Source organism: Puma concolor, chromosome E3 (assembly GCF_028749965.1).
Source record: "Puma concolor isolate L17-30 chromosome E3, mPumCon1.1.hap2, whole genome shotgun sequence".
NCBI lineage: Eukaryota > Metazoa > Chordata > Mammalia > Carnivora > Felidae > Puma > Puma concolor.
Window position 1 is genome coordinate 25,291,536 of NC_141682.1, and position 27,139 is coordinate 25,318,674.

Genomic DNA, 27,139 nt, shown 5'->3' on the forward strand with positions numbered 1-27,139 from the left:
GATCATGACCTGAGCTGAAGTCGGACGCTCAACCGATTCAGCCACCCAGGCACCCCTGTCTTGTCATTTCTTTACAAATGCCTTGTCCTTGGTTAAGACCCTATATTGGCCTTAACATATTTTTAAGTCAGGGCACCTGGCTGTGTCAGTAGGAAGATCCGTGCGACTCTTGATTTCAGGGTCATGAGTTCAATCCCCACACTGGGCGTGGAGCTTACTTAAAAATAAATCACTGAATAAGTAAGTAAATAAAATATTTTTAAGTAGGCTTGCTTTTTTTTCCTTTTCCTCTAAAAAATTGTGATAAAATATGCTTACCATAAAATTTACCATTTTAACCATGTTTTAAGGGTACAGTTCAGTGGCATTAAGTATGTTCATATTATCTTGCAATCCTCACCACCATCCATCCCTAGAATAGGAATTCTGCTTTTTCAAACGTGATTTTCACACGCCCTTTTTCTGGAACATAGCTATGGCACAGGGAGCTATGTTGGTACCGAGACAACTTTCTGGAAGGAAAGAGGTACAGGGGCCTGCCAACACTCGTTCATGCACCTGTGTCTCCAAACCAGTGGAAACGTCCGGCCGTGGCCTGGGTGATCTCCCGGTAGGCAGCGGCTGTGTCAGTGCGGCTGGCATAGCGGGCAGGGGGCATGATGTCCATCTGGGGCTCGCCCACGTAGAAGAGACATATGTTCAGCTGGAGATCGCAGCCCCCACAGGCCTCAGCCATGTAGGCGCTGAGCATGGGCTGTGAGGGGAGAGAGGGCAGGAAGGCCCCACAGCTGAGGGCTCCTGTAGTGACTGGTTTCAGGTCAGTTGAGCCTAATCCTCCTTCTTCAGGGCCTGTTGTGTGCCTGGTCTAGTACTAGACGCTGAGGACAGAAGGATAACTGAGCTTGGGCCACAATTTCTCTGTCTTAATAGGTAAGGCCAGGGGGGTGGACCTGAGAGCCTGGCCATGCCGAGGGTGGTCTAGGGACCAGAAGCATGGATGTCTCCCGGGAGCTCGACAGGAAGGCAGACTCTCAGGTCCCAGGCCAGGCCTTCGGGAACAAGGTCTGCATTTTCACAACATCCCCAGGTGACTTTTCTGCACATTAAAATCTACTCTGGGCGGGGGGGGGGGCCCTGGGAGGCTCAGTCGGTTACGTGTCTAACTCTTGGTTTCGGCCCAGGTCGTGATCTCACGGTTTGTGGAGTCTGCTTGGGATTCTCTCTCTCCCTCTCTCTCTCCCTCTCTCTCTCTGCCCCTTCCCTGCTCTCTCTCTCTCCCAAAATATAAATAAACTTAAAAAAAGTTTAAAATAATAAACTTTTAAAAATAAAATAAATAAATAAAAAATAAATAAACTTTAAAAAATTAAAAATAATAAATAAATACATAAATACATAAATAAACTCTCGTTTGGAAAATCATGCTGGGGAAACCCATTGCTAGGTGTCCACCTAGGGGAAGATGTGGGGTCAGAAAGGATGCCCAGGACGAGGCCTACCCACCACGTCCTGGTCAGGGATGCCCCCCGTGAAGAGGTAGATGCCCTGAGATTGGTGACCGTCTTTGTCCTTGAAATCCACTTCCACAGCCTTCCGCAGAGCGCTGAGGACGTTCCTGCTGCCATGACACTGCAGAGTCAGGGCCCAACTAGGAGGCAAGGAGGGCCTTGCTGAGGGAGGCTGGCTGTGAGGCCCCGGAGGGAGGTCAGGGATTCTGGTGGAGAGGGGGACAGAGAAAACAGCACCGCAGAGGCCGCCCTGAGACACAGCAGGTGCCTCTGACAGTCACCTACCGCCAGGCGCTCTGCAAGTTTTCGTGGTTCACGGCAACCAGCTCTGGCCTCCAGCTTTCTATTGTGCTTCCAAACCTTGGCGGGGAAGGAAAGAGGGTGTGTTCTTAAGCAGGAGATCTGGCCACTCTACACCCCAGGTCTTTGGGCTCCCAGGTCTTTTTGGGGAGCAAAATTCTGACTACACTGAAAAATGCTAGGATGTCCCTGGCCTGGGCCAGCCGCAAGATTTCCTTGCTGGTCCTGATGTGTCACAGTACGTTCCCGGTATGAGCAGAGCTGAGGGGCTCTCAGTGGAGACACAGAGCCAGGACCAGCTATGGCCAGGGTTCCTTTCTGACACCAACTCCCTTCTCTGGGTGAACTCCCCACCCCCAAAGGAGAGAGTCATTTCCCCCTTTTTAAATCCCCCTAGCACTGATTTAGCCCCATAACTCATTTTTTTCACTCTGTCTGCACGATAGTTTTTAATTAAGAAAAAAAAAAAATGCATCATCTCATTTTCCCATGAGGCAGAATTTAAATCCTTGAGAAGAGGACTGGTTGCCTTTCTCAAAGGCAATCCCTTTTCTAGCTCAAGATTAAGTCTTCTACCTGATCTTCTGAGACCTGCCCACAGACGTCTCCCTCCCCTTCAAACTCCTTCCTCCTCTCTATTCCACTCTTCCCCCTTGTCTCTGTGAATGTTCAAGCCTATTCTTTTTTTTTTTTTTTTAAGTTTATTTCTTTATTTTGAGAGAGAGAGAGAATCCCAGGCAGGCTCTGCACTGTCAGCACAGAACCTGCTGCAGGGCTGGAACCCATGAACCGTGAGATCATGACCTGAGCTGAAACCATGAATCAGACACACTTAACCAACTGAGCCACCCAGGCACCCCAAGCCTGTCCATTCTCAAAAATAACTTCCTCTTTCTACCAGGGACTCTCTATTAGCCACTTCTCTTTTGTATGTATGGACGAGCTCCCTGGAAAAACAATGTCCCAGCATCTCCTTACTCCTCAACCCACTGCAGTCAAGCTTCTGGTAGGTTCTCTGGCAAATATTAACAATGACCTTGGTCATGATCTCACCATCCTGAGATGGAGCACTGCCTCTTCAGCACGCCGACAGTGCGGAGCCTGCTTCAGATTCTCTCTCTCAAATTCTCTGTCTCACACACACCGCCCCTTGCACACTTTCTCTTTCTCTCTCTCTCTCTCTCTCTCAAAATAAACAAATAAAACTTAAAATAAAACCAATGACCTTCTTCCCCCTCATGAAAATATGTATTGTAGTTGGATAATAAATCCTCTATTACAACTGGATAAAAATTTTAACAACATCCAGAGAGTGAAAATTTGTCCAATTTTATTCCTTAGAAAAAAATTCTGTTAACTTTTTACTCTATATTCTTTCAGATTAAAAAAAAAAAAAAAAAGCACAGGTGTGCGTGGCTGGTTCAGTCTGTAGAGCATGCGACTCTTGATCTCAGTTGTAAGTTCGAGCCCCATGATGGGTGTAGAGATTACTTATAAATAAATAAAATCTTTAAACTAAATTAAAAAAATAAATGTGTAAAACTTGTCAAATCACTGAGTTGTACCCCTGAAACTAACATTGTGTGCCAACTATACTTTAAAAAAAAAACACAGGAGAGGTAAATATATATTTATAGAAATGGAATTATACAGTATATACTATTTGTAATCTACCTGTTCCCTTTCGTTGGGACTTACGGAGGACATTTTTCTTTTTTTTTTTTTTTAATTTTTTTTTCAACGTTTTATTTATTTGTGGGACAGAGAGAGACAGAGCATGAACGGGGGAGGGGCAGAGAGAGAGGGAGACACAGAATCGGAAACAGGCTCCAGGCTCTGAGCCATCAGCCCAGAGCCCGACGCGGGGCTCAAACTCAGGGACGGCGAGATCGTGACCTGGCTGAAGTCGGACGCCCAACCGACTGCGCCACCCAGGCGCCCCGGGAGGACATTTTTCTAAATGCACACATGTAACTCTCCCTCATTCTTTTGAATAGTTGCACTGTCAGGATTGTTTTACCAATTTTTCCAAGGGTCATGCAGTTTGTTTCCAGGTTTATCCGTGTTAGACTCTGTACTGAACAACCCAGCATGGTTATCTCTGTATGCTTGGCTTTGTATTCCCTTCAGATAATATATAAAGGTTTAATTGAAGGAATGAAGAATATATACTTAAAAAATTTAATACAAGGGCTATACCAAATTACACTTCTACTGACAGTTTCCAAGAGTGCCCTTCTTACTGCATCATCACCAGCACTGGGCACTGTTATTATTTTAAACCTTTTAAATATTCAGTTGCCAAACTGAATTCCAAAATCCTATATCTCATTGTTTTGTTACCAGTGAGCGTCACTGTCAAATTCAGTAGACTCCTTCATTCTTCCCCTTCCTGCTTTTCTTCTGCAGGATCAAACTCTGTTTCTTTCTGAGACCTCGCTTCTCAATACTACTCCCTCCTCGTTTTCCTCCTACCTCTCCGCTGCTCCTCTCCTGTGTTTCTCTGGTGGTCCCCTCCAAATGTCAGTGCCTAATCAGTTCTGTCTTTGGTTGTCCTCTCTCGCCTTCATATCTCCACAGGTGCAATTCATGCACTTCCGTGTGTGGAACCACATAACCAGAATACTGATGGCTTGCAGACCTGTGCTTCCTGGCTAGAACTCCTCAGTGGAACCCCTACAAGGACATCTCCTCTTGGAAACCTCCAACTCTACATGGTTAAAACTATCTTCTACTTCCAAGATCTGCTCCATCTGGGCTATCCTCTCTTCACTGTTCTCTCACCCCCTATAGCCACATGGTAACGACGCTTTGCGGATTCTAACTCTGCAATGGCTCTCACATGCATCCCTTCCTCCATCACCATGGCCAACAGTTCAAGCCTACTCCACACTAGTGCAGACCACTGGAGCGGTCCAAATGGCCTCCATCCCTTTAATGTGTCCTTTGCACTGTGACTTGAGCATTCAAGATCCGCTCATCTTATGACCTTGCTTAAAATCCTTTAATGCCTATATGTCCTGTAGTATAAAAGCTCCTGAGCACATCCTCTATGTATAAATTCTCCATCACCTGTTTTATTCTGTCATGCACAATCTCTCTTTCTCACCCTGTAACCTACTGAACTCCCTGATGGCCTCCCAAATTTCCATAGTCTCCGTTCCAACACAATATACAACGTTCCACAGTTCCAACACCTGTATGCCTCATGTTGTTCCCTTTGCCAAAAATGCCTTTCCTCCCCACTGCCCCCATCATTCACGTGTGCTAGGTAAACACCTGCTCACTTGGTAAGACTTGGCAAAAGGGTCACTTCCTCTGTGAATATTTTCTGACCTAACTCTGCTCAGGCAGGATGGTCTGATCCTGCCTTCTACCTATTTCTGTAGAAAACAGTTAATAACACTTATTTCTTAACATGCCTGTCTCCCTCTACTAGACCCCAAGTTCCTTGAGAACAGGTATTATGTGTATGCACTTCTGTATCCCCAATGCTGAGTGTGGTGATTGGCACAGAGCAGGCTTTCAGTAAAAGTTTGTTGAATGAATGGATGGGTAAATTAATGAAAACATTGCCTAATATGTATCTCTAAGCATTTTTTTCTGTAACATTTATTAGAAAAAGATTAGGCTCTGGTACAGAATAATATATAATATTAACCACTGTCTTAATTGATTTAGAATACTCTCTATTTGAGAGGCACCTGGGTGGCTCAGTCAGTTAAGCATCCGATCTCGGCTCAGGTCATGATCTTACAGTTCCTGAGTTTGAGCCCTGCATCAGGCTCTTCACTGACAGCTTGGTGCCCGGAGCCTGCTTTGGATTCTGTCTACCTCTCTCTCTCTCTCTCTCTCTCTCTCGCCCCTTCCCTGTTCATGCTCTCTCTCTCTCAAATTTAATAAACATTAAAAAAAAATACTCCCTATTTGATATGAAGTGATACAAAAATGTATAGTTCAAGTGGGTTCCTTTTCTTTGTCCCCTAATTAGTGAAAAAGGTATGCCATTAAAATAAATATATAAAACTATATATATATTTGAATTATATATAGCTATATATATAAATTAGATATGACTATATAATACATAATTTAAATATATGTATATATAGTTATAATTTAAATTATATATATAACTATACATACATATAGTTAATTTATATAACTATATATATAACTGCATATAATTTAAGTTATATATAGTTATATATAATTTTCTTTAAGATTTTATTTTTAAGTAATCTCTACACTCAATGTGAGGCTCAAACCCACAACCCCAAGATCAAGAGTTGTATGCTCCACTGACTGAATCAGCCAGGCACCCCAGTTGTATATAATTTTTAAAATATATATGGGGGCACCTGGGTTGCTCAGTCGGTTGAGCATCTGACTTTGGCTCAGGTCATGATTTCACAGTTTATGAGTTCGAACCCTGAGCTGGGCTCTGGGCCGACAGCTCAGAGCCTGGAGCCTGCTTCGGATTCTGTGTCTTCCTCTCTCTCTGCCCCTCCTTTGCTCATGCTCTGTCTCTCAAAATTGAACAAATGTTAAAAAAAAATGTTTTTCGGGGCGCCTGGGTGGCTCAGTAGGTTGAGCACCTGGCTTTGGCTCAGGTCATGATCTCACAGCTCTGTGGGTTCAAGCCCCACATCGGGCTCTGTGCTGATGGCTCAGAGCTTGGAGCCTGCTTCGGATTCGGTTTCTCCCTCTCTCTGCCCCTAACCCACTTGCATTCTGTCTCTGTCTCTCTCAAAAGTAAATAAACATGAAAAAAACTTAAAAAAAAAATTTAAATATATATTTTAAGGGCACCTGGGTGGCTTAGTAGGTTAAAGCATCTGACTCTTGATCTTGGCTCAGGTCGTGGCCCTGAGGTCATGGTTTGTGAGATCGAGTCCTGCATTGAGCTCTGTGCTGACAGCATGGAGTCTGTTTGGAATTCTCCCTCTCTCCTTCTCTCTGTCTCTCTGCCCCTCCCCTGCTTACTCTTTCTCTCTCTTAAAATAAATAAATATGTTTAAAAATATGTCTATTTTATATATAATATTGATATTTTAAAGTATATATCAAATTATTTATATATATCATTTAAATATATAGAATTATATATTATATAGTTACACATAATTTAAACATATATAGTTATATATATAAGTCTATATAATTAACATTTGGGATTGGAATCCTAAACGTTTGGCATATTAGGTCTTGCTAGACATGTACCAAGACTGGGGCATGCCCGGGGCCCTTCTTTTTCTCTTTCATGTTTATCAGCTCAGAATCCAAATGGGGCAATGGGCTGAGTTACTTTATCTTGGCTGATCAAGCTGTGTGTTTTGGGGCCACTTACACCTTCGCCCCAGTGGGACTGTCCTGCAACCATTTAATTATTCAGTACCGCAAACAAGATGATTCAAATCAGATAAGCTGATGGCCATCCTAGGATGCTGGGTGCTGGTAACATCTGTCATCCAGCCACCTGTCGGGAACCTCAGCCCAGCAGTGGCACAGAGCACCCGCACCCCCTGCCCCCAGCCCCCCACCGGGACCTAGGAGCCTACGCGATGAGGTTGAAGCAGTCCTTGTTGGACAACTGCTCCTCCAGCAGAAGCCGCAGGGAGTGCTGGATATGAATAATGTACATGGAATTGGTCACAGAGATATCCAGCAGTATAACCACCCTAAAAAGAAACACAAGCTTTAAGAAGAGAACCGAATCTCTCAGATAATGTTTATTTTGTTCCATTTTACTATTTAAAGTTTTTTCCAGGGGAATTCTACATGCCAAACTTACAGCTGGCCAAAATCTTTTCCATGGTGTGAGGTCAATAGGAGTGGGTTTACAACAGTAGACTAAGGGGATCGTGGAAGCTTCTCTCCCAGGGGCTACCATCATGGAGTAAAGTCACATCAGGGTGCAGATGGTTTAAGGGGCGGGGGATGCCTGGAAAGCAGGCATTTCCCTGTTTTAAAGCCCTAGCATTCAATATTATTCTAGATTGGGGTCTCCGTAGGGGAAACAGAAACAAGGTAAGCAAATTAGATGGGGAATTAGGTGTATCTGAGCCTCTGGGGAAATAAATGCATCTTTTTGTGACCTTTCTCTGTTTTAAGATCCTTAGCCCCATCTGGTCTTCTTTCACGACCTCAAATCAATTCCCAACTCCACCCTCTACTCTCATTTTGAGACAGCAATTATGGATAGCAGAAGCAAATCCTCTGGATTTAGAGTCAGAGTTCCACTTCCTGTGTGACTTAGGCAAGTCACAAAACCTCTCTGATCCTTCACATATTTAACTAGGAACTATTTATAAGACTTCTCATAGGTTAGTTTTGAGAATTAAATGATTGAATAGTATAGTACTTTGTAAGTGGGAATGCATCCAATAAGGTAGGGAAAGGTAAGGATGGCTATCATGGTTGCCACCTGTTTCTCCCTGTGCAGAATCTATTACCTCCTGTCACGACAGCATATTGATCTTCCTTTGGAAAACTCCTCTGCCTCTTTCAGGCCATTTGAATTGGGTGAAACAGAACCACCCTAAGCTTGAAGGGTGGGCATTTGACTTTTGGCAATTAGAACATCATACCTCCCAGGCCAGAGTTGAATAGCCCATCGATGGACCCCTACTCCAAGCCTGGGAGTGCTAAACTGGTAGAAAGCAAGTCAGGAGTTTCAGGTGGCTATCCTGCTACCTGGATGGGTAAAGCCTGCCTGAAAACAAAGCCAAAAGGGAAGGAAGTAGAGCCGAGAGACAGAGAAAGATTCTTGACACACGTGAACCCCTGGATGGAGCCATACCTGAAGACAGCAATCAAATCTATTTTAGAATTTTCAGTTACCTTAACCAGACTTCCCTGTTTTGCTTAAGCCAATTTGCATTTAGTTTCTGTGGCTTTTTAACTGAAAGAATCCTAAGTAAACACAACGATGATACACAATTATTGATATTGATGATGGTAGTGGTGACTTTTTCCTCCAAGGATTCTGCTGAGTGGTTGTTGATCCTTATCTAAGTGGTGGTTTCTGATGCTACCAACAGGGAATTCATGAGCTGGATGAGTGTGTATGTCACACACCAGACTCACAAAGGACAAGAACACTACTTTGAGGGAAGGTACCTTTTTTCACAGACGGTGCCCCAGATTCTTCTGCTGGCCAAGGAGAGCCACTCGATCCGCCTCTCATACATCCGCATAGCTCTGCTGAGCTGTTTCTGTAAACCCACAGGCCACAGAGTGAGTGACAGATCAAAGGATGGCTGGTTAAAGGGTCTGTGTGGGGAAGGTTGGCTTCTGGGAATGAGGTGTCAAGGTCATGGGTATCCAGGCAGTATAAACATTCCACTAAATCATTGATGAGTCTGCCACAAGACCAGGAAGTTCAAATATTTCATTGCCTCAGATGGGAGAGGAAGTAGATCTTGCCCCAAAAGATTAGAGACTTTTGTTTGACAGGTTCCTCCCTGGGAAACAAGTGTAGAAAGCTCCAGCAGTGCCTGGAGGCAGAGAACAGTTTCTGTTTATAAGAGGGAGTTCAGCCAATGGTTTTGGGTCTCCACATTCCATGGTGCCTTCCTCACATTCTCTCTTCTCATACCACATACTCTGACCTATTGGACCCATTACTAACCTGGTACTCATAGAGGAAGGGCGGGTCCACATGAACATTCTTCACTGTCCCATCATGCCATTCAAATTGTACCATTGCCTTCTGCATTCAGGTGTTGCCAGGATGGGCAGCAGGTGAACAGAGCACATGTGGGGAATGACTGTAAGTTAATTTGGGTGCTGGGCTCTCCAAATCAGATGCATAAGAGGGAAGTGGGCTTTGAGCACATCTGGGGGTGGGTTATGCCTCCCTAGTCATTGCCATGCCTGGAGCTGGTGACAGAAGTCCTTTAGGACAGTGGTCCCTGAATGCACCATGCCTGACAGCTAGCCAGGCTCCCTTCTGGGGAGGCTCTTACAAACAGCAGGGTCTTGATTACAAGATATGGCTGGAAGTTTTGTAATAGGATCGTTGGAGACCTTGAAACATACTGGCCATGGGCTCATAGGCTTAGAAACCCAGATAGACCTTCATGGACCCTTCGAAAATCTAATTTTTCGTCCTCTGCCAAGTTGTCTAATTTTTCATCCTCTGCCAAGATATCCATCCACCTGGTCATTCATTAATCCATTGCTACAATTATCTATCCCACTTCCCTCTCATTCTTCCATCTTTTCAATGATGTTTCTCTTTACCTATTATTCCGTCCTTCCATTTCTCCATCCTTTCATTGTACTTTAATCCTTTCACCTTTTTTAATTCTGTCATTCATCCTTCTACTTTTCCCCTTCCATAGTTCCATATGGAAGTTTACATTTCCATCCATCCATCCATCCATCCACCCATCACCCATCCATCCATTCATCCAACCAACCAACCAACCAACCAACCGAACATCCATCCATCCTTTTATCTATTCATTCATCATCACCATTTCTTTCTATCCATCCATTCATTCTTCTTTTATTTCTTTTTTCTATCCTTCCTTCCACCCAGTTAGCCATCTGGGAAATATTCATTGACTGCTTAGTTGTACTAGATAATGGGGATACAGGGTTGGAGAACAGAGTTTGTTCTCTTGGTTAATGTTTTTTTTTATTATTTATTTTTGAGAGAGAGAAAGAGAGCACAAGTGGGGGAGGGGCAGAGAGAGAGGGGGACACAGAATCTGAAGCAGGCTCCAGGCTCTGAGCTGTCAGCACAGAGCACAATGTGGGGCTCGAACTCATGAGATCATGACCTGAGCTGAAGTCAGACTCTCAGCTGAATGAGCCACCCAGGCACCTCAAGAGTTTGTTCTTTTAAAGGCTCATATGCCATTGGGGGTTTAGACACATAACAAGTACACATATTAACACATCATAAGAGCTGGAGCAGAAGCTGTACCAGGTACAGTGAGGATACAAGGAAAGTGAGTGTGTTCTGAGTGCACAGAGGAAAACCTTCAAGGAGGAGGTAACTATAGTACCTGACTTGCTCCCTCTTATCCCATCTCCCAAGTCCATTTTTCAAATCTTTGCAAAATAGCAGTTGGGATAGATCTGATGAGAGTTCTACAGTCCTGGGTGGAAAGCTTACAACCAACTCCAGACCTTTAGACCCCTACTCCCTGTGATCTGACTTATTACTCTTATTTCTTGAACATTTAAGAAGGGAAATGTCACAAAAGTGCCCCCCCTGCAGAAGACTGGAGAGAACTCTGACTCTGAGTTACCTCATAGATAGATGAAGATACTGTTTTCTGGAGAACAGGCACAAATTCCTCCATGGGAGAGAATGCATTGGGTGCCAGAACCTGATAAAGGCTTAGTTTTCTGGCTGTAAAAATAAATAGTGGGGTGTGAGATACAACCCTTGGAGCCCCAGAGGATTCATGACTTTAGTTAGTCACATGAGTCCTGGATTCTGCCCTCATTGGGGACTTACCTTTTAGGCCATTGATCTTTAGCCATTCTGCAGAAGTCTTCTCCAAGTTTGGGAACTCAATTGTGAGGGGACCCTCATGCTTTGGGGGTTTAGGCAAGAGACCTGTGAGTGGCCCTTTTGCAATCTCTGTGGAAATCTAAATTAAATTTAAAAGCCCTCATTACAAAATCACATTTTAGAGCTTGGAATCCCTAGTCTCCCCGACCCACCCCATTCCCCTAAGTGGAGCATCTGAAAATATTACCTGGCAAATTAAGGCAATTCTGCCTTCCCCTCCCACCATCCCCACCCCCTTCTCTGGAGATTGCTAGAATTTCCAGAGTAAGAAGATGTCCCCAGCAATTTGCTTTCTCTTTGATTTGTCCATCCTCTTGGCCCCTTCCCCACCCTTACCATCAAGATCGGCACCTTGGACTTCAAGATGACAGATGGCCCTTCTGTGGGTTCCTAACACAAGGCTTTGAAGAAGTAAAAAGTAACTCCTACACCAGATCATTTCAGGAGCCCTGATCTAGCCTAGCTTCCCCTTACCCACATTTACAAACTGAAAACCTGAGGTTCTGAGATATTAAGTCATAACTCATGTATAAATAAGACACAGAACAGCAATTCCCAAACTTTGGACACTTGAGCACTGCCTTCATGAATTTTGCTGTATCTGAGTACCACTGTCCTGTTTAGAATTTTTAAAGAAAATTTATTTTAAAGTAATTTCTACACCTAATGTGGGGCTCAAACTCACAACCCCGAGATCAAGAGTGGCAAGCTCCACTGACTGAGGTAGCCAGGCGCCTCTAGAATTTTTTAAAAAATAAATCAACCATGGGGGCACCTGGGTGGCTTAGTCAGTAGAGCATGTGACTCTTGATGTTGGAGTTGTGAGTTGGAGCCCTACACTGGGTGGAGAGATTATTTTAAATTTATTTATTTATTTGTTTGTTTGTTTGTTTGTTTGTTTTAATGAGCGTGAACAGGGGAGGGGCAGAGAGAGGAAGACACAGAATCAGAAGCAGGCTCCAGGCTCCGAGCTGTTAGCACAGAGCCCGACACAGGGCTTGAACCCACAAACTGTGAGATCATGACCTGAGCCCAAGTCGGATGCTTAACCGACTGAACCACCCAGGAGCCCCTAGAGATTATTTTTAAAAACTAACTCTTTTGGGTGCCTGAGTGGCTCAGTTGGTTAAGTGTCTGACTTCGGCTCAGGTTATGATCTCACAGTTCTGTGATGGTTCTGTGGGTTCAAACCCCGCATCTGCTGTCAGTGCAGAGCCCACTTTGGATCCTCTGTCTCTCTCTCTCTCTCTCTGCCCCTCCCCAGCTCACACATGTGCATGCTCTCTCTCTCTCTCTCTCTCAAAAATAAAATAAACATTAAAAAATCTTTTTAAAGAAGGAAATAAATCAAATAGGTAATATTAAAGCCTTTAAATTATTAATTGGATTTCATTTAAAAAATTAATTCCCTTTTTGTACCTAAATAATTTTAGAAAGAAGATGTATTACAACAATAATGAGCTTGTTTTAAATACATATTAGAAAAATTAAACCATGTACCTTGCAAACCGTAAGTAATGCATGTATTGCATTTTGGGAAACTCCTGGAAAGGTTGTGGTGTCAGACAGACCTGGGTTTAATTCAAACTTGATCTGTCTCTAATCTCTCGGGTCTGAGGCAAATTATTTAGCCTTGTAAGTTCAGTTTCCTCATCAGTAAAATGGGGACAATAATACATCTGCAGCAGACTGTTGTTTTTAAAATAAGATAAGACATTTAAAGAGTTAAGCATGCAGCCTATCTTAGAATGGGCACTCTGGAGAGAGTTATTCTAATTATAATACAAACAGCTGTTATGATTTATAGAGACTAAATAGAAAAGCTGGAGCTAAAATGTAAGATTCCAGTTTCTAGGTGCTGTGTTTCTTCCATTGTGTCCAACCAGGCCAAGATGTCTTCTATGACACAGCCACATGTTCATTTGGTGAAGCGATAAATGCATTCTCCGTGCCTTCTGTTCACAGTTAAGTTTCTGCACAGTCTAAACAGCTCATTGCTTTTTTTTTTTTAAGTTTTATTTATTTAAGTAATCTCTACACCCAACATGGGGCCCGATCTCATAACCCTGAGATCAAGAGTCGCACGCTCCTCTGACTGAGGCAGCCAGGCGCCCCTCAGCAGCTCATACCTTTTATGGTGCTGCGTCCATGAGCTGGCTGCGTTACTTTACTGATGTTACATTAGTGAAGTCACCAGGCAGGGACGTTTGCCCTGAATGAAGTGCTGGGTGCCAAAGACTGTCTTCAAGATGGCCCACTCAGTGTGGCTGAGGTTTCTGTCCTTCTCCAAATTGGGGTGAAGGGAGGGGACAGTGATAGATGGGAAGGGTGGCAGGAGCCTGCTGGCCTTTCTCTGAAATCAATTTTTCAGCTATAAATCCATCAGGATCCTTCCAGCACAGTGGAAGGCCCACCCGGCTCAGGGGTGTCATGTACAGCAGAGGGCACGGCTTTACCTCGTTTTTCTTTAGCACATGGGGGCCTTGGCAGCCATGCCCTCAGGGAGACGGGTGAGAAAGGAGAATGGAGTGAGGCCAGTTCCAAAATCTTCACCTACACCACCTACCTCCTTCATCATGCCCGTTAGCTCCTCATTGGGGGTCCTGTCGCGCAAGGCTTGGATGTGGCTCAGGAGGCTCCGGGCCTTCTGGATTTCTGCCAGGAGCTGGTCCATGTCCCAACTGGTATAGACCTGGGGGTAGCAGGAGTAATCAGCCATTAGAGGTCATTTGGCTACTAGCAATGGCCAAGGCAGGTCAAGCAGCCTTGTAATTTCCCAAAGCTAAGTGTCAGATTGTTTAAACCAGACGTTATCAAGTAGGGTCCATTGGGGTGCCTGGATGGCTCAGTCAGTTAAGGGTCTGACTTCAGCTTAGGTCATAATCTTGTGGCTCATGAATTCAAGCCCTCTAATGGGCTCTGTACCACCAGTGCAGTGCTTGGGATTCTCTCTCTCTTCTTCTCTCTCTCTGCCCCTTCCCCACTTGTGTGCTCTCTCTCTCTAAAAATAAGTATATAAACTTTTAAAAATAAAATAAAATAGGGTCCATGTGTTAGATACAGCCTGCAAATGTGTTGTATTCCATTTCTATGGTATTGTTCTGCAGCATTTTTATTTTATTTTTTAATTTTTTTAATGTTTATTTTTGAGAGAGAGAGAGAGAGAGAGAGACAGAGTGTGAGCAGGGGAGGGACAGAGAGAGGGAGACACAGACTCTGAAGCAGGCTGCAGGCTATCAGCACAGAGCCCGATGCGGGGCTCAAACTCACATACCTCGAGATCATGACCTGAGCCGAAGTTGGAAGCTTCACCAACTGAGCCACCCAGGCACCCCTGAAGTATTTTTAAATAACTGAAGGGTTTTCTAACCTTAAAGTTACGAAGAAACACTTTACACCCACTGGGTTGGCCATAAACATAATTTAAAGAGGACTTGAGCAAGCATTGGTGAGGATGTGGAGAGTTGGAGCCCTGTGCACTGCTGGTAGGGATGTAAAATGGTGCAGCTTCTGTGGAAACCAGTTTGGCACTTCCTCAAAGAATCGGACACAGAAATACCACATAACCCAGCATTTCCACTTGTAGGTCTATAACCCCAAATAATTGAGAACAGGAACTCGAGAGACTTGTACACCACTGTTCACAGCAGTTCACAACAGCCCAAGGGTGGAGATAACCCACATGTCCATCAACTGATGCATAAACAAAAGGTGGTACATCTAGAAAATGGAATATTCTTCACCCACGAAAAAGAATGAAGCTCTAAGACAAGCTACAACATAGATGAACCCTGAAAGCATTACACTAAGCAGGTGTGCCTGGGTGGCTCAGTTGGTTAAGCTTCTGACTTTGGCTCTGGGCATGATCTCATGGTTCATGGGTTTGAGCCCTGCATCCAGCTTTGTGCCGAAAGCACATAACCTGGAGCCTGCTTCCGATTCTGTGTCTGCCTCTCTCTCTGCCCCTCCCCCGCTCACACTCTGTCTTTCTCACTCTCAAAAATAAAAAAAAAAGAAAATATTATGCTAACTGAAAGAAGACAAATACAAAAGGTATATGATTCCATTTATATGAAATATCCAGAATAGGTGAATCCATAGAGATGGGAAGCAGATTGGTGGTTTCCAGAGGGCTGTGGGGAGGGGAAAGAGGGAGGAACTGCTTAATGGGTACAGAATTTTCTTCTGGGGGGGATGAAATGTTTTGGAACTGGATAAAGTTGGTGGTTGCACAACATAGTGAAAATACTAATTGTTCACTTTATTTTTTTTTTAAGTTTATTTATTTATTTTGAGAGAGAACAAGAGCAGGAGAAGGGCAGAGAGACAGGGAGAGAGAATCCCAAGCAAGCTCTGCACGGTCAGCATGGAGCCTGATGTGAAGCTCGAACTCATGAACTGTGAGATCATGACCTGAGCCAAAATCAAGAGTTGGACACTCAACTGACTGAGCCCCCTAAGTACCCTTAATGGTTCACTTTAAAGTGGTTCACTTGATGTTATGTGAATTTCACCTCCAGTTTTAAAAAAATGTAAAGGAGTCACACATACACACAAATCCCGATTTCCAGCTCTTGAAAAATCCCAAGACCTGGCGGCACTGGGGTCACATTCCTCCAGAGCAACAGCAAGCTGGGGCTGAGCAGAGGCACCTCTCTAGACGGGGCATGTGCTGCCTAGTCCTCTGAGCCCCACACACTCTCTGCTCCCCGCCCCCCACACTCCATCGGAGTCAGCTGTAGGGTTTTGTTATCCTTCTATTGTTGTTTTGCTCATATTAAAAGAAGACAGGGGTGCCTCAGCGGCTTAGTTGGCTAAGCCTCCTATTCTTGATTTCAGCTCAGGTCATGATCTCACGGTGCCTGAGATCAAGCCCCACATCGAGCTCTGCGCTGACAGCGTGGAGCCAGCTTGGGATTCTCTCTCCCTCTCTCTCCCTCTCTCAAAAATAAATAAACTTAAAAAAAAAAAAAAGAAGAAGACAATGAAATTTGTTGCAGCCATATCTCTCTCAAGGGCAGAAAAACAACAGAGAAGCCAAGAGGGCTACAGGTTTTAAGATAAAGGAATTTATTTTTAAGTTTGTTTGTTTATTTGTTTGTTTAGAGAGTGCAAGCGCCTGACACAGGGCTTGATCTGACAAACTGTGAGATCATGACCTGAGTCAAAATCAAGAGTTGGACACTTAACCGATTGAACTACCCAGGCACCCCTCTATTTTTTTTTTTTAAGATTTTATTTTTAAGTAATCTCTACACCCAACATGGGACTTGAACTCACAACCCTCCGATCAAGAGTCACATGCTCCACCAACTGAGCTAGCCAGGCGCCCCAAGATAAAAGATTTCTTAAATCAGCCAGTTTCTTTCATTTACTGTACCCTCCTAGCCCCTGTAGTCCATGGCCTCAACAAACAGAGTCTGGGAAATGACAGAAATGACATAAACAGAAGGGATGTTACCCAAGGAAAATGTTGCCTGACCTTGGCTCCTTGGTGTTAAATGCTAGACATGGCGACACTCGAACACTGTGAGATGCAAATATTCGTTTGCTTATGGCCATTCATGGTTACAGGCAAGACACAGCCTGTTAGCTGAACAGACAGTTGGATTTTCAATCCACCAAATGGCTTCATACACATTTGCTAATTGTTACCTCCATTGTGGACACAGGTGGCACCAACGGATGGATTGGTACAGAACTGATGGCTCACTCACAGTTGACCCTGTAGTACCAGGGATGTACTTGGAGAAAGACCTGAGACAACTGTTTCAGACTCACAGCTTTGATGGGAGCAGAGGTGGGGTGGGGCCCACGTTGTTGTCGACTGGATAGAGATTCGGGATTCTACCAGCAAGGCTTTAAAAGGCCTCTAGGCACACTGGTGCACAATCAACTCATCGCACATGCTGAGCAAAGGATCTCCTGTGACTTCAGGCTGTCCCTGCTATTCCCACATATTCATCTTAACCGGATTATACTGAGCATGGTGGTGGGGGAGGGAAGCAAGTACAGATCCACCAGAAACAGCCTTGGAGCCAGGCAGGGAGGGAGGAGAGGGACACCGCGTGTTGACAGAAGGGCTTACCTCCGTCTCTGTGCTATAGCAGTGGTAGTAGCCCCCAAGAGCTTCTGCAAGGTTCTTTAGGACAGCCTGTAGGGAGGGAGACAGGGTCAGCTCTCCATAGGGCAATGCCAGTAGTTTGACAAGCCTTCTCCTTGACTGAGCCTCCCAACCGCCCAAAGGGAGAATTAGGTACAAAGAGAGTTGTGTTCTGGTCCGTAGTTTGGGAGGGGGTCCCTGTCCATGCACGGAGCCCCCAACGCTGGCCCAGCTAGCTCCCTATGGCCAATCCAAGGGAAACATTGGAGAATCCCAGTACTTACAGGGGGCACCTGATCGTTGCATTTGTAGGTGATGACGTGGGTGATGAGGTCCCGTCCCACAGTGGACTGTTGGATGTAGTTGGACAGAATTTCAGAAGGCTGATCTGGGCTGGGGAGAAGACAGAAGAAAACGGGGTGCCCCAGGTCAAATCATTTTGAGGACCATCCAGAGAAAACGGGAACATCTACCAAATCGAACTGACCACGTGTGTTCCAGGTCACCTGGGGAACGTGTGGGGAGGAGTGGACTGCAGGCCTGGCCTGCCCTGGCTGCCCCCTGCCCTGACACCTGTGGACAGATGGCCTGGGAACGAAATCCTTCTCTCAAGCGTGTGTGAAGAGTCATGCTTGACGGTCTTTCCTCTAACAATGGATTGGTTCTCCAGCCCCCTTGATGTGGTCTGTTACCCACGTAGGAAAGGAGACCTACCAGCTGCCCATTATGGTCACCAGAGAATTCAATCCCTTCAGGGTGAAGATTTTCCTCAGGGCTTGTAGCAGATTGCTGCCCCCATCAGGCTGGAGCTTCTTCACCCAGAGCTTGAGTTCCTGGAGGCTGTGTAGACAATAGACACCTAAACACAATACACTTTCGGGGTGCCAGGCTCAGCACAAACACAAGCTCATTTCAGACTAACAATAATTCTTTTCTTTTTTTAAATTTTTTAAGTTTAGGGTGCCTGGGTGGCTCAGTCGGTTAAGCATCTGACTTCAGCTCAGGTCATGATCTCACGGCTCGTGGGTTCAAGCCCCGCGTCGGGCTCTGTATTGACAGCTCAGGGCTTGGAGCCTGCTTCAGATTCCATGTCTCCTTCTCTCTCTGCCCCTCCCCTGCTAACGCTCTGTCTTTCTCTCTTTCAAAAATAAATAAACAAAAAAAATTAAAAATAAACAAAAATAAATTTTTAACATTTATTTATTTATTCATTTATTTATTTTTTGAAAGAGAGAGAGAGAGAGAGACAGAGCAAGCACACAAGCAGGGGAGGGGCAGAGAGAGGGGGAGAGAGAGACAGAATCCCAAGCAGGCTCTGCACCATCAGCGCAGAGTCTGATGTGCGGCTTGAACTCATGAACTGTGAGATCATGATCTGAGCCGAGATCAGGAGTCGGATGCTTAACCAACTGTGGCCTCCAAGTGCCCAGACTAATAATAATTCTTGAGGTGGATACCTTCATTCCAATTTTATAGATGAGAAGACCCAGTTAGGACTTGCCCAAGGTGATACTGTAAGCAACTGGCAACACTGGGATATCAAGCCAGGCCTGACTCTAGAACCTGAGGTTCAAGCGACTCTGCCCATCAGGGGGTCTGGGCTAAGTTCCTTCTCCTCGATCCTGCCACACAAACCCCACTCCAAGTGCAGAGTGAATGCCCTGACCCCAGGAGCACTCCAAAAGGAGGCACCGTGGCTGTGTGGCCGCATCTCACGTGGACTGGGATACACTCCGGCCCTAAGAGGGAAGAAGATGTGAAGCAGTGCTTTCTCCATTAAATACCTCACAAGGTACCAGTGAGAGAGTTCTGCTCTTTCCGTTTCTCTTTGACCAAAAAAGTAAAGAAAGAAAAATAAGAAAAACAAAAATAAAATAAAAAACTTCAGCTCAGAGCTAGTAAGCCTGTCTTTCATTGTGCTAAGTGTTGAGTCTCCCTTTTAAACAAAAGGAAAGAGGCGCCTGGGTGGCTCAGTTGGTTGAGCATCCAACTCTTGATTTCGGATCTCACAGTTCGTGAGTTCAAGTCCCTGCATCGGGTTAAGCACTGACAGTGTGGAGCCTGTTTGGGATTCCCTCTCTTTCTCTCTCTCCCTCAAAATAAATAAGTAAACTTAAAAAAAAAATAAACAAAGGGAAAGCAAATCCTAGGCCTACTGCCTTCTCTGGCCGATAGGCTTCAAGTTAGAATTTAATATCATTGTTTTGTTTGCTTTCATTGTATTTATTGTTATGGCTGCATCCTAATTACGGCAAGTGATACGGGCTTTGTGATTATGGTACTGATAGTTTCCTTCAATAATCCATGTAGAATTGATGTTTTAAAATAGTACACGTGGCAGAGACGTGACAAAAATCACCAGGGTCATCCAGCAATGACTGCAGTTGAGAAGCTCTTGCCTATGACCTCATGGTGATTTTCAGATCTAACATCCCATAGGTGGGGTCTAACTGGAGTGGGAACCACAGCAAAAAAAACACTCTCATTCATTGAGTGCCCTCATTTCATGTTCACGAGAGTTCAGTGAGGGATAGGTGTCTCTGACCTCTCTCTGCTAAAGACAGTTGAAGGACTGGTCAAGGTCACCTGCTCTGGGCTTTGGCAGTCAATCCTGGCTCTGCCACTTTGGGCACGTGCCCTAACACAAGTCCCAGTTTTTTCATTGGCAAAATGGAGATAAGAATCCTATTCCAAGTGCTGGCTCTAAGTATTAAGTAAGATAGCTCATGCTAAGCGCTTAGCATCGCACCTAACATGTGGTAGGTGATCAAGGATTTTCTCTTCATGGAAAAGACATTTTTATTTACTGCCATAAGTAAGTAGAAATTCTTACACATCTTCCTTTTTCCCCCTCTATGCTTCCCTCCAAAACCCCAAACTAGAAGCTTCCAAATAAAGGACTAGTTAAATCATAGTACATTTACAGTGGTATACTAATGTAGCCATTAAAAAAGAGTAAGGTTGGGAGATCCTGGATGGCTCAGTTGGTTAAGCGTGCGACTCCTGATCTCAGCTCAGGTCATGATCTCGTGGTCTGTGAGATCAAGCCCCACGTCTGGCTCCATGCTGTGAGTGCAAAGTCTGCTTGGGATTCTCTCTCTTCCTCTCTCTTTGCCTCTTCCCTGCTCGCACGTGTTCACACACTCTCATTATCTCTCTCAAAAATAAGTTAAAAAATAATAACATTAAATAAATAATATTAAAAATAATAAGGTAGATCTGTGTGTACTGAGAGAGAATGCTATGCAAGATTAAGTGCAAAGTCAAAGTGCAAGACAGTGCAACGCACTCCTGTTTGAATAAGCACACTGATGCGTGTATGTGTGGAAGTAGGTAGAGGAAACAGTTACTGGGAGGTGAGAGAGACTCTATTATTTATCTTTTCATGCTGTTTGAATTTTTTTAAATGTTTATTTTTGAGAGAGAGAGAGAGAGAGAGAGAGAGACTGCACAAGCAGGGGAGGGGCAGAGAGAGAGGGAGACAACAAAACCTGAAGCAGGCTCTAGGCTCTGAGCTGTCAGCGCAGAGCCCGAAGCGGGGCATGAACCCACAAACTGAAGTCATGACCTAAGCCGAAGTTGGACGTTCAACTGACTGAGCTACCCAGACGCCTCCATGCTGTTTGAATTTTTATTTAAATTTTTTTTAACGTTTATTTATTTTTGAGACAGAGAGAGAGACACAGCATGAACGGGGGAGGGGCAGAGAGAGAGGGAGACACAGAATCGGAAGCAGGCTCCAGGCTCTGAGCCATCAGCCCAGAGCCCGACGCGGGGCTCGAACTCGCGGACTGCGAGATCGTGACCTGAGCTGAAGTCGGACGCTTAACCGACTGAGCCACCCAGGCGCCCCTGTTTGAATTTTTAAAAATGAACACGTATTATCTTAAAAATAACAAAACTATCTTTGCTAGTTGGCTAGAGAAAAATGGCACCTTGTGGTTGTCTTGTCTTTTCATTTTGTGGATTGCTCACGACGCTGGCCACTTTTCCAAAGGTTACTGGTCCCTGTGTTTCCACTCTGTGAGTTGACTCTTTGTACTCACTGACCTGTTGGGGTCTTGGGTTTGCACTGTGCTCATTCCCGAAAGACACTACCACATAGAGAGGAAAATGAAGAAGCAAACATTCTGGCCAAGGTCAGGTAGATACTCACGTGGAGGGGCTGACTTCCACGGGGTCTGGCCAGAGGGCGCTGGTGCTGGTGCCGAAGGACAGGACATACAGCTTCTCCTTATGGCTCAGCTGCTCATCAATGAGTCTCTGGCAGACAAAGGGACATCACTGGCTCCTGGAGCCGTGGGCCACATGGAGCCTGGCTTCACTCCTTATGCCGGGGCTGGGCCCTCTCAGTTGGGGTGTGAGCCGTGCTGAGACAGGGTTGCTTAGTGGCCCCAAGCTGACATTTGCTTCCTGCCCACTGAGTCGCAAGGAAGTGTGGGATGAGTGCCCCTGGTGACCCATCCCAGCCTGTGTGCGTGGTGGAGCCAGGGCACCGGCCTCAGCCTACAGATTGGCACACCACCCTGGGAGGCTGTGTCCTGACTCACTCCCAGTGACTGCAGACTGACGTCGTCTTCCGGAGCAGCTCCTCCGGGTGGCCACACACTTGGGTCGTGGACTATGGGGGGAGGGGATGTGAGCGTCTCGGCTACCCATCTCAGCATGCGCTATGGTTGGACCCTTAACGGTGGCACCCAGGGAGGAGGGGGACGGGGGTCGGGGGGGGGCAGTGGTTTCTCGCCAAAACACGGTGGCTATGTGATGGGCACAAGGCCAGCCTGTTTGATGCTCTCAAGCTGCCGCTGATGAATCCCCAACAGTAAGATAGCTTCTCCTCTTCTTCCTGGCTAGTTAGAGTTTCATCTGTATGCCACCAACATGACCCCTGCCATGGCTAATATTCGACCAGCCCACCTAGGGAATCTTTAGAAACTCAGCCCCGAGGACGTGTCATGAAGGGGTCTGCGCTATTTCCTGACATCCGTTGAGACCAGGAATGGGGCACAAGCGTGGACAACAAGTCCATGTTGAACCCTAAGAGTCCTCAAACTGACTATTGCCTCCAAAATTCTAGGGGTTCCCATAAGAAAATAGCCTCTCCACATTAGTTCACAGAGGCTACAGAGGTTTTATTTTCCATGCCAGACTTTGTACTGAGCACTTAACTTGGGTGAGCCCCTTTCATCCCAGGGCAACCCTGTCAGGTGGCCACTGTTATCATCGTATTTTACTGATGAGGTAACCTAGGCATAGGGAGATTAGGTAGCAGGTCCACAGCCTCCAAGTGGCAGATGTGGCTGGGACTTGAGCCCAAGTCATCTAACTCTGGAGTTCTTAGCTTCTTTGTTATGGACAATGCCAAAGAAAATGGGATAGCTCTTGGGTCCAGAAAAGACCAGGAGACTGGGGCTATGCTATGCTGGGGTCAGTCCAAGTGATTAGTCTTCCCGTCCTCTTTCCGGGGAACTCGGGGGCTCTTGTGGACAAGTCTAGCTAGCAGGGACTGCTGTGGTAAGAATATTAGAAGCTCACACTGGAACTGAAAAGGACTCCGTGGTTGGGTTCACAGAAACCTTTGCCGTTGCTATAAGGGAATCCAAGGAGCAAGCTCACAAAGGGAAGGGGGTGATGGGGGTGGTTCCAGGTACTTCTCTGTGCCAGAGAGACTTACCAGGAGGTCATTTTGGAACTCCTCTTTTTGAGAGCCACTGCCAATGGCGGACACATCAACAATGATGCCAACTCTGGCTCCCTTGATGAGGCCAAATGCCTAAAACCAAAGAGGGCATGTGGAAATAACCAGCACAACTCTGTGCTTCTCTGAAGCCTCTTCCCGGGCATCTCTGCATGATGCAGACATTGGAACATACCCCCCGACCTCAAAAAGCAGCAGAAGACAGGCCCATTTTACAGAGGAAAAAGCAAGACTCGATGTCCTGACTTTAGATCTGGGCAGTATCTGTTCTTATTTCTTTCTTTAAAAAAAATTTTTTTTAATGTTTATTTACTTTTGAGCAGACAGAGACAGAATGTGAGTGAGTTAGGGGCAGAGAGAGAGGGAGACACAGAATCTGAAGCAGGATCCAGGCTTCGAGCTGTGAGCACATAGCCCGATGCGGGGCTCGAACTCACGAGCTGTGAGATCATGACCTGAGCTGAAGTCGGCTGCTCAACCGCCGAGCCCCCCACGCACCCCTTATCTGCTCCTATTTTGTGGCAGCCTCCTCTTCACAAGGGTTTTTTCCCTCACGTCCACTCTTATAAAGTAACACATGTCTGTTAAAGACAATTTGGAGACCAGAGGAAAGCATCCTTTGTAAGATACAAAGTCGGATATCTAATTCCATTAGCTGATTTTGTTCCATTTCTCTAGATCCTTATTTATTTTTCACCCACTCTACCAATCAAAGGTAGATGTGTCAAGCTCACGGCTGCCATGGTATTTCTGGGAGTTTCTAATTCTGTTTCTAGCGGTTCTCACATTCTATATGCCAACGTGGTTTGACTCTGCCCGGGACTTCATCCTGTTACGGCTGCATCATGAACCGGGATTTTCATCCATGCAAAACGGCTAGTTCTCTAGGGGCAGTGGGTTCCATTTGATGTTTTTGGCCTGAAATCTCACTTTCCTGCATGCCCAATTTTCCTGCTTGATTAACTTCTCCTCTCAGAGAGGTGTGTTTTATATCTCTCACATCCCAACATTTCCTTTCTACACTCCCTCAGCAAGTGATTTTTGCCTCCGATTTCACTGAGAAAAGAAAAATGAACCAGAGTTTTGTTTTGTTTGTGTTTTAAGTTATTTTTTATATTATGTATTGTTTTAAGTAATCTCCACACCCAATGTGGGGCTTGAACTCCTGACCCTGAGATCAAGTGTCACATGCTTCACTGACTGAGCCAGCCAGGCGCCCCTGTTTTATTTTTTAATCTTTCCTTGCCTGCCTGCCCACCTTTGCCTACACACTTAGGCTTTTCCCCTGTTACAATGTATCTATGGCAACTACCAAAGCTCCAAGGCCAACCCTGTGGCTTCCATTACTGGCTCTTCTTTGGTCAAATAGGGACTTTGCTACCGTAACCATCCCTTCTCCTGGACTTCCTGTTCTATCACCACACCATTTCCATCACCATACAGATAGGCTGTCCTGTTGCCCATCTGAAAAAGGAAATAAACCTTCCAGGACCCCACCTCTCCCTCCTGCTACCCCACCTCATTTCTCTGCTTCCTATTTTATTTTTTTTTTTATTTTTTTTTTCAACATTTTTAATTTATTTTTGGGACAGAGAGAGACAGAGCATGAACGGGGGAGGGGCAGAGAGAGAGGGAGACACAGAATCGGAAACAGGCTCCAGGCTCCGAGCCATCAGCCCAGAGCCCGACGCGGGGCTCGAACTCACGGACCGCGAGATCGTGACCTGGCTGAAGTCGGACGCTTAACCGACTGCGCCACCCAGGCGCCCCATCTGCTTCCTATTTTAGAGTTGCTTCCTTACCCCCCCATTTCTCTGCCACCCCCTCAGTTTAGGCTCTCACCTCCTCACTCCCCTGAAGCCACCCATGACAAGGTGATCAGTGAGCTCACTCTTACCAGACCCAATGGGCAAATGTAAGTTCTCAACTTTCTCCAGTTCTGAGGGGCACAGGACACCATTTGGCTGTGTCAAGAACATGACAAGTTGAAGCACTTAATGAATACACTTGTCTTTCAGGACATCACATTTTCCTGTTTCTTCTTCCACTTGCTGGCCAGTCCTTCTTACCCTCTCCTCCCAAAGTCTAAATTAGGGGACTGTCCTAGGAACTTGTTAGATGTAAAATCTCAAGTCCCACCCTAGATTTGCCTAATTAGAGTCTGCATTTTAACAAAATCCACATCCCCCCACCGCCCCCACCACCACCAAAAGGGATTTGGCTGCCATAAGTTTGAGAAGCACAGGGTTAGGGGTCCATCATCCTTTAGCCTCCTTACCTACACCAGGGTTTGTCAAACCCCAAACTAGTGACATTTTTTAAAAAATGTTTATTTATTTATTTTGAAAGAGAGAGAGACAAAGATCAAGGGGGAAGAGGCAGAGAGAGAGAGAGAGAGAGAGAGAGAGAGAGAGAGAGTCACAGAATCCCAAGCAGGCCCCGGGCTGTCAGCACAGAGCCCAATGTGGGGCTTGAACCCACCAACTGTGAGATCATGACCTGAGCAGAAATCAAGAGTTGGATGCTGGGGCGCCTGGGTGGCGCAGTCGGTTAAGTCCGACTTCAGCCAGGTCACGATCTCGCGGTCCGTGAGTTCGAGCCCTGCGTCGGGCTCTGGGCTGATGGCTCGGAGCCTGGAGCCTGTTTCCCATTCTGTGTCTCCCTCTCTCTCTGCCCCTCCCCCGTTCATGCTCTGACTCTCTCTGTCCCAAAAATAAATAAACGTTGAAAAAAAAAATTAAAAAAAAATAAAAAATAAAAAAAAAGAGTTGGATGCTTAACCAGATGAGCCACCAAGGCACCTCCTGAACTGTTAACATTTTGAGCTGGACAGTCCTCTGTTGTGGGGAGCTGACCAGACCATTGTAGGGTGTTTAGCAACTTCCCTGGCAAGCTGCCCTCCCAGTCTTGACAATGAAACATTTCTCCAGACAACGCCAAATGTCCCTTGGGGTGAGGGTGGAGGGACAAAATCACCCCTGCCCCCATTAAGAACCACAGTTCTGCACTCAGCCGCTAAGTGATCTCCCGTGTCTCAGGGATTTGAATACCATTGGTACACTGATGATAATCCAGTGCCCATCTGCAGGCAGAGCTCTTGTAGTTCCAAACTTCTGCATCCGACTGCCTGCTCGCGTCTCTGCCTGGGTGTCCAGCAAGCCTCTCAGACTCCATGTGGTGAAACCAAGACCTCTTGATTTTCCTCCTCACACCTGGTCCTCTCGTGAATGGCCTTCGACACGCACCCCGCTGGCCCCAAGCCCATGCGATCCACCAGCCCTGCCGGCTCTACCTTCAGGCCACGCCCTGAGTCCAACCATTTCTCGTTCCATCCACCTGAGCGCTTGAGCCCAAGACACCACCACTCTGACCTGCCCTTTGCTCTCTATGGTCAGTTTATGAAGCAGGCACAATGGCTTTTTTGAAACTTAAGTGAGATCATGTCACTCCCCTGCTTAAAACCCTCACCTGTAGAATAAAATCTGAACTCTGCAAGGACATTCCTGATTTGAGCCTCCTCTCCTCTCCTTCTCCTCCATGTTGTTCACTCTGTGCTTGCTGCCCTGACCTGCTTGCTGCTTCTAGAACATGCTAAGCTTGTTCTTGTCTTAGAGCCTGGGCATTTGCTGTTTCCTCTGCCTGGAACATTCTTGCCTAGATGTCTACATGGGAATGCCCTTATTTCCTTCAGGTCAGTTGACTGTTCAAAGGCCTCCTCTTTGACCCTTCTATTTCAATAGTCCCCCTTTGGGGCCCCTGGGTTGCTCAGTCGGTTAAATGTCTGAGTTCAGCTCAGGTCATGATCTCACAGCTTGTGAGTTCAAGCCCCGTGTTGGGCTGTATGCTGGCAAGGAGGAGGCTGCTTTCGATTTTCTGTCTCCCTCTCTCTGTCCCTCTCCTCCTCCCCTCCTCTCTCAAAAAAATAAATAAATAAACATTTAAAAGAAAAACAGCCCTCCTTCTATCCTACTCTCGATTCCCTTACCCTGCTTGCT

General features: G+C 45.8%; 1 protein-coding gene across 6 annotated transcripts in view; it reads right to left on the reverse strand.

The window, feature by feature from the left end:
• VWA3A (von Willebrand factor A domain containing 3A) overlaps positions 1 to 27,139 on the reverse strand; it is a 68,616-nt gene that overhangs the window by 18,323 nt on the left and 23,154 nt on the right. For 5 of the 6 annotated variants that reach the window (XM_086692813.1, XM_086692814.1, XM_086692816.1 and 2 more), the window contains 14 exons: positions 23,121 to 23,219; positions 21,603 to 21,709; positions 18,161 to 18,286; positions 17,731 to 17,839; positions 17,432 to 17,497; positions 13,910 to 14,035; positions 11,287 to 11,422; positions 11,075 to 11,178; positions 9,442 to 9,522; positions 8,931 to 9,025; positions 7,370 to 7,489; positions 1,794 to 1,868; positions 1,504 to 1,648; positions 559 to 754 (listed from right to left, as the gene is read on the reverse strand). In XM_086692813.1, the coding sequence (XP_086548939.1) occupies positions 559 to 754; positions 1,504 to 1,648; positions 1,794 to 1,868; positions 7,370 to 7,489; positions 8,931 to 9,025; positions 9,442 to 9,522; positions 11,075 to 11,178; positions 11,287 to 11,422; positions 13,910 to 14,035; positions 17,432 to 17,497; positions 17,731 to 17,839; positions 18,161 to 18,286; positions 21,603 to 21,709; positions 23,121 to 23,219 (1,585 nt within the window). The remainder of the gene's footprint in view (positions 1 to 558; positions 755 to 1,503; positions 1,649 to 1,793; positions 1,869 to 7,369; positions 7,490 to 8,930; positions 9,026 to 9,441; positions 9,523 to 11,074; positions 11,179 to 11,286; positions 11,423 to 13,909; positions 14,036 to 17,431; positions 17,498 to 17,730; positions 17,840 to 18,160; positions 18,287 to 21,602; positions 21,710 to 23,120; positions 23,220 to 27,139) is intronic. The other variant, XM_086692818.1, reaches the window with a different exon arrangement.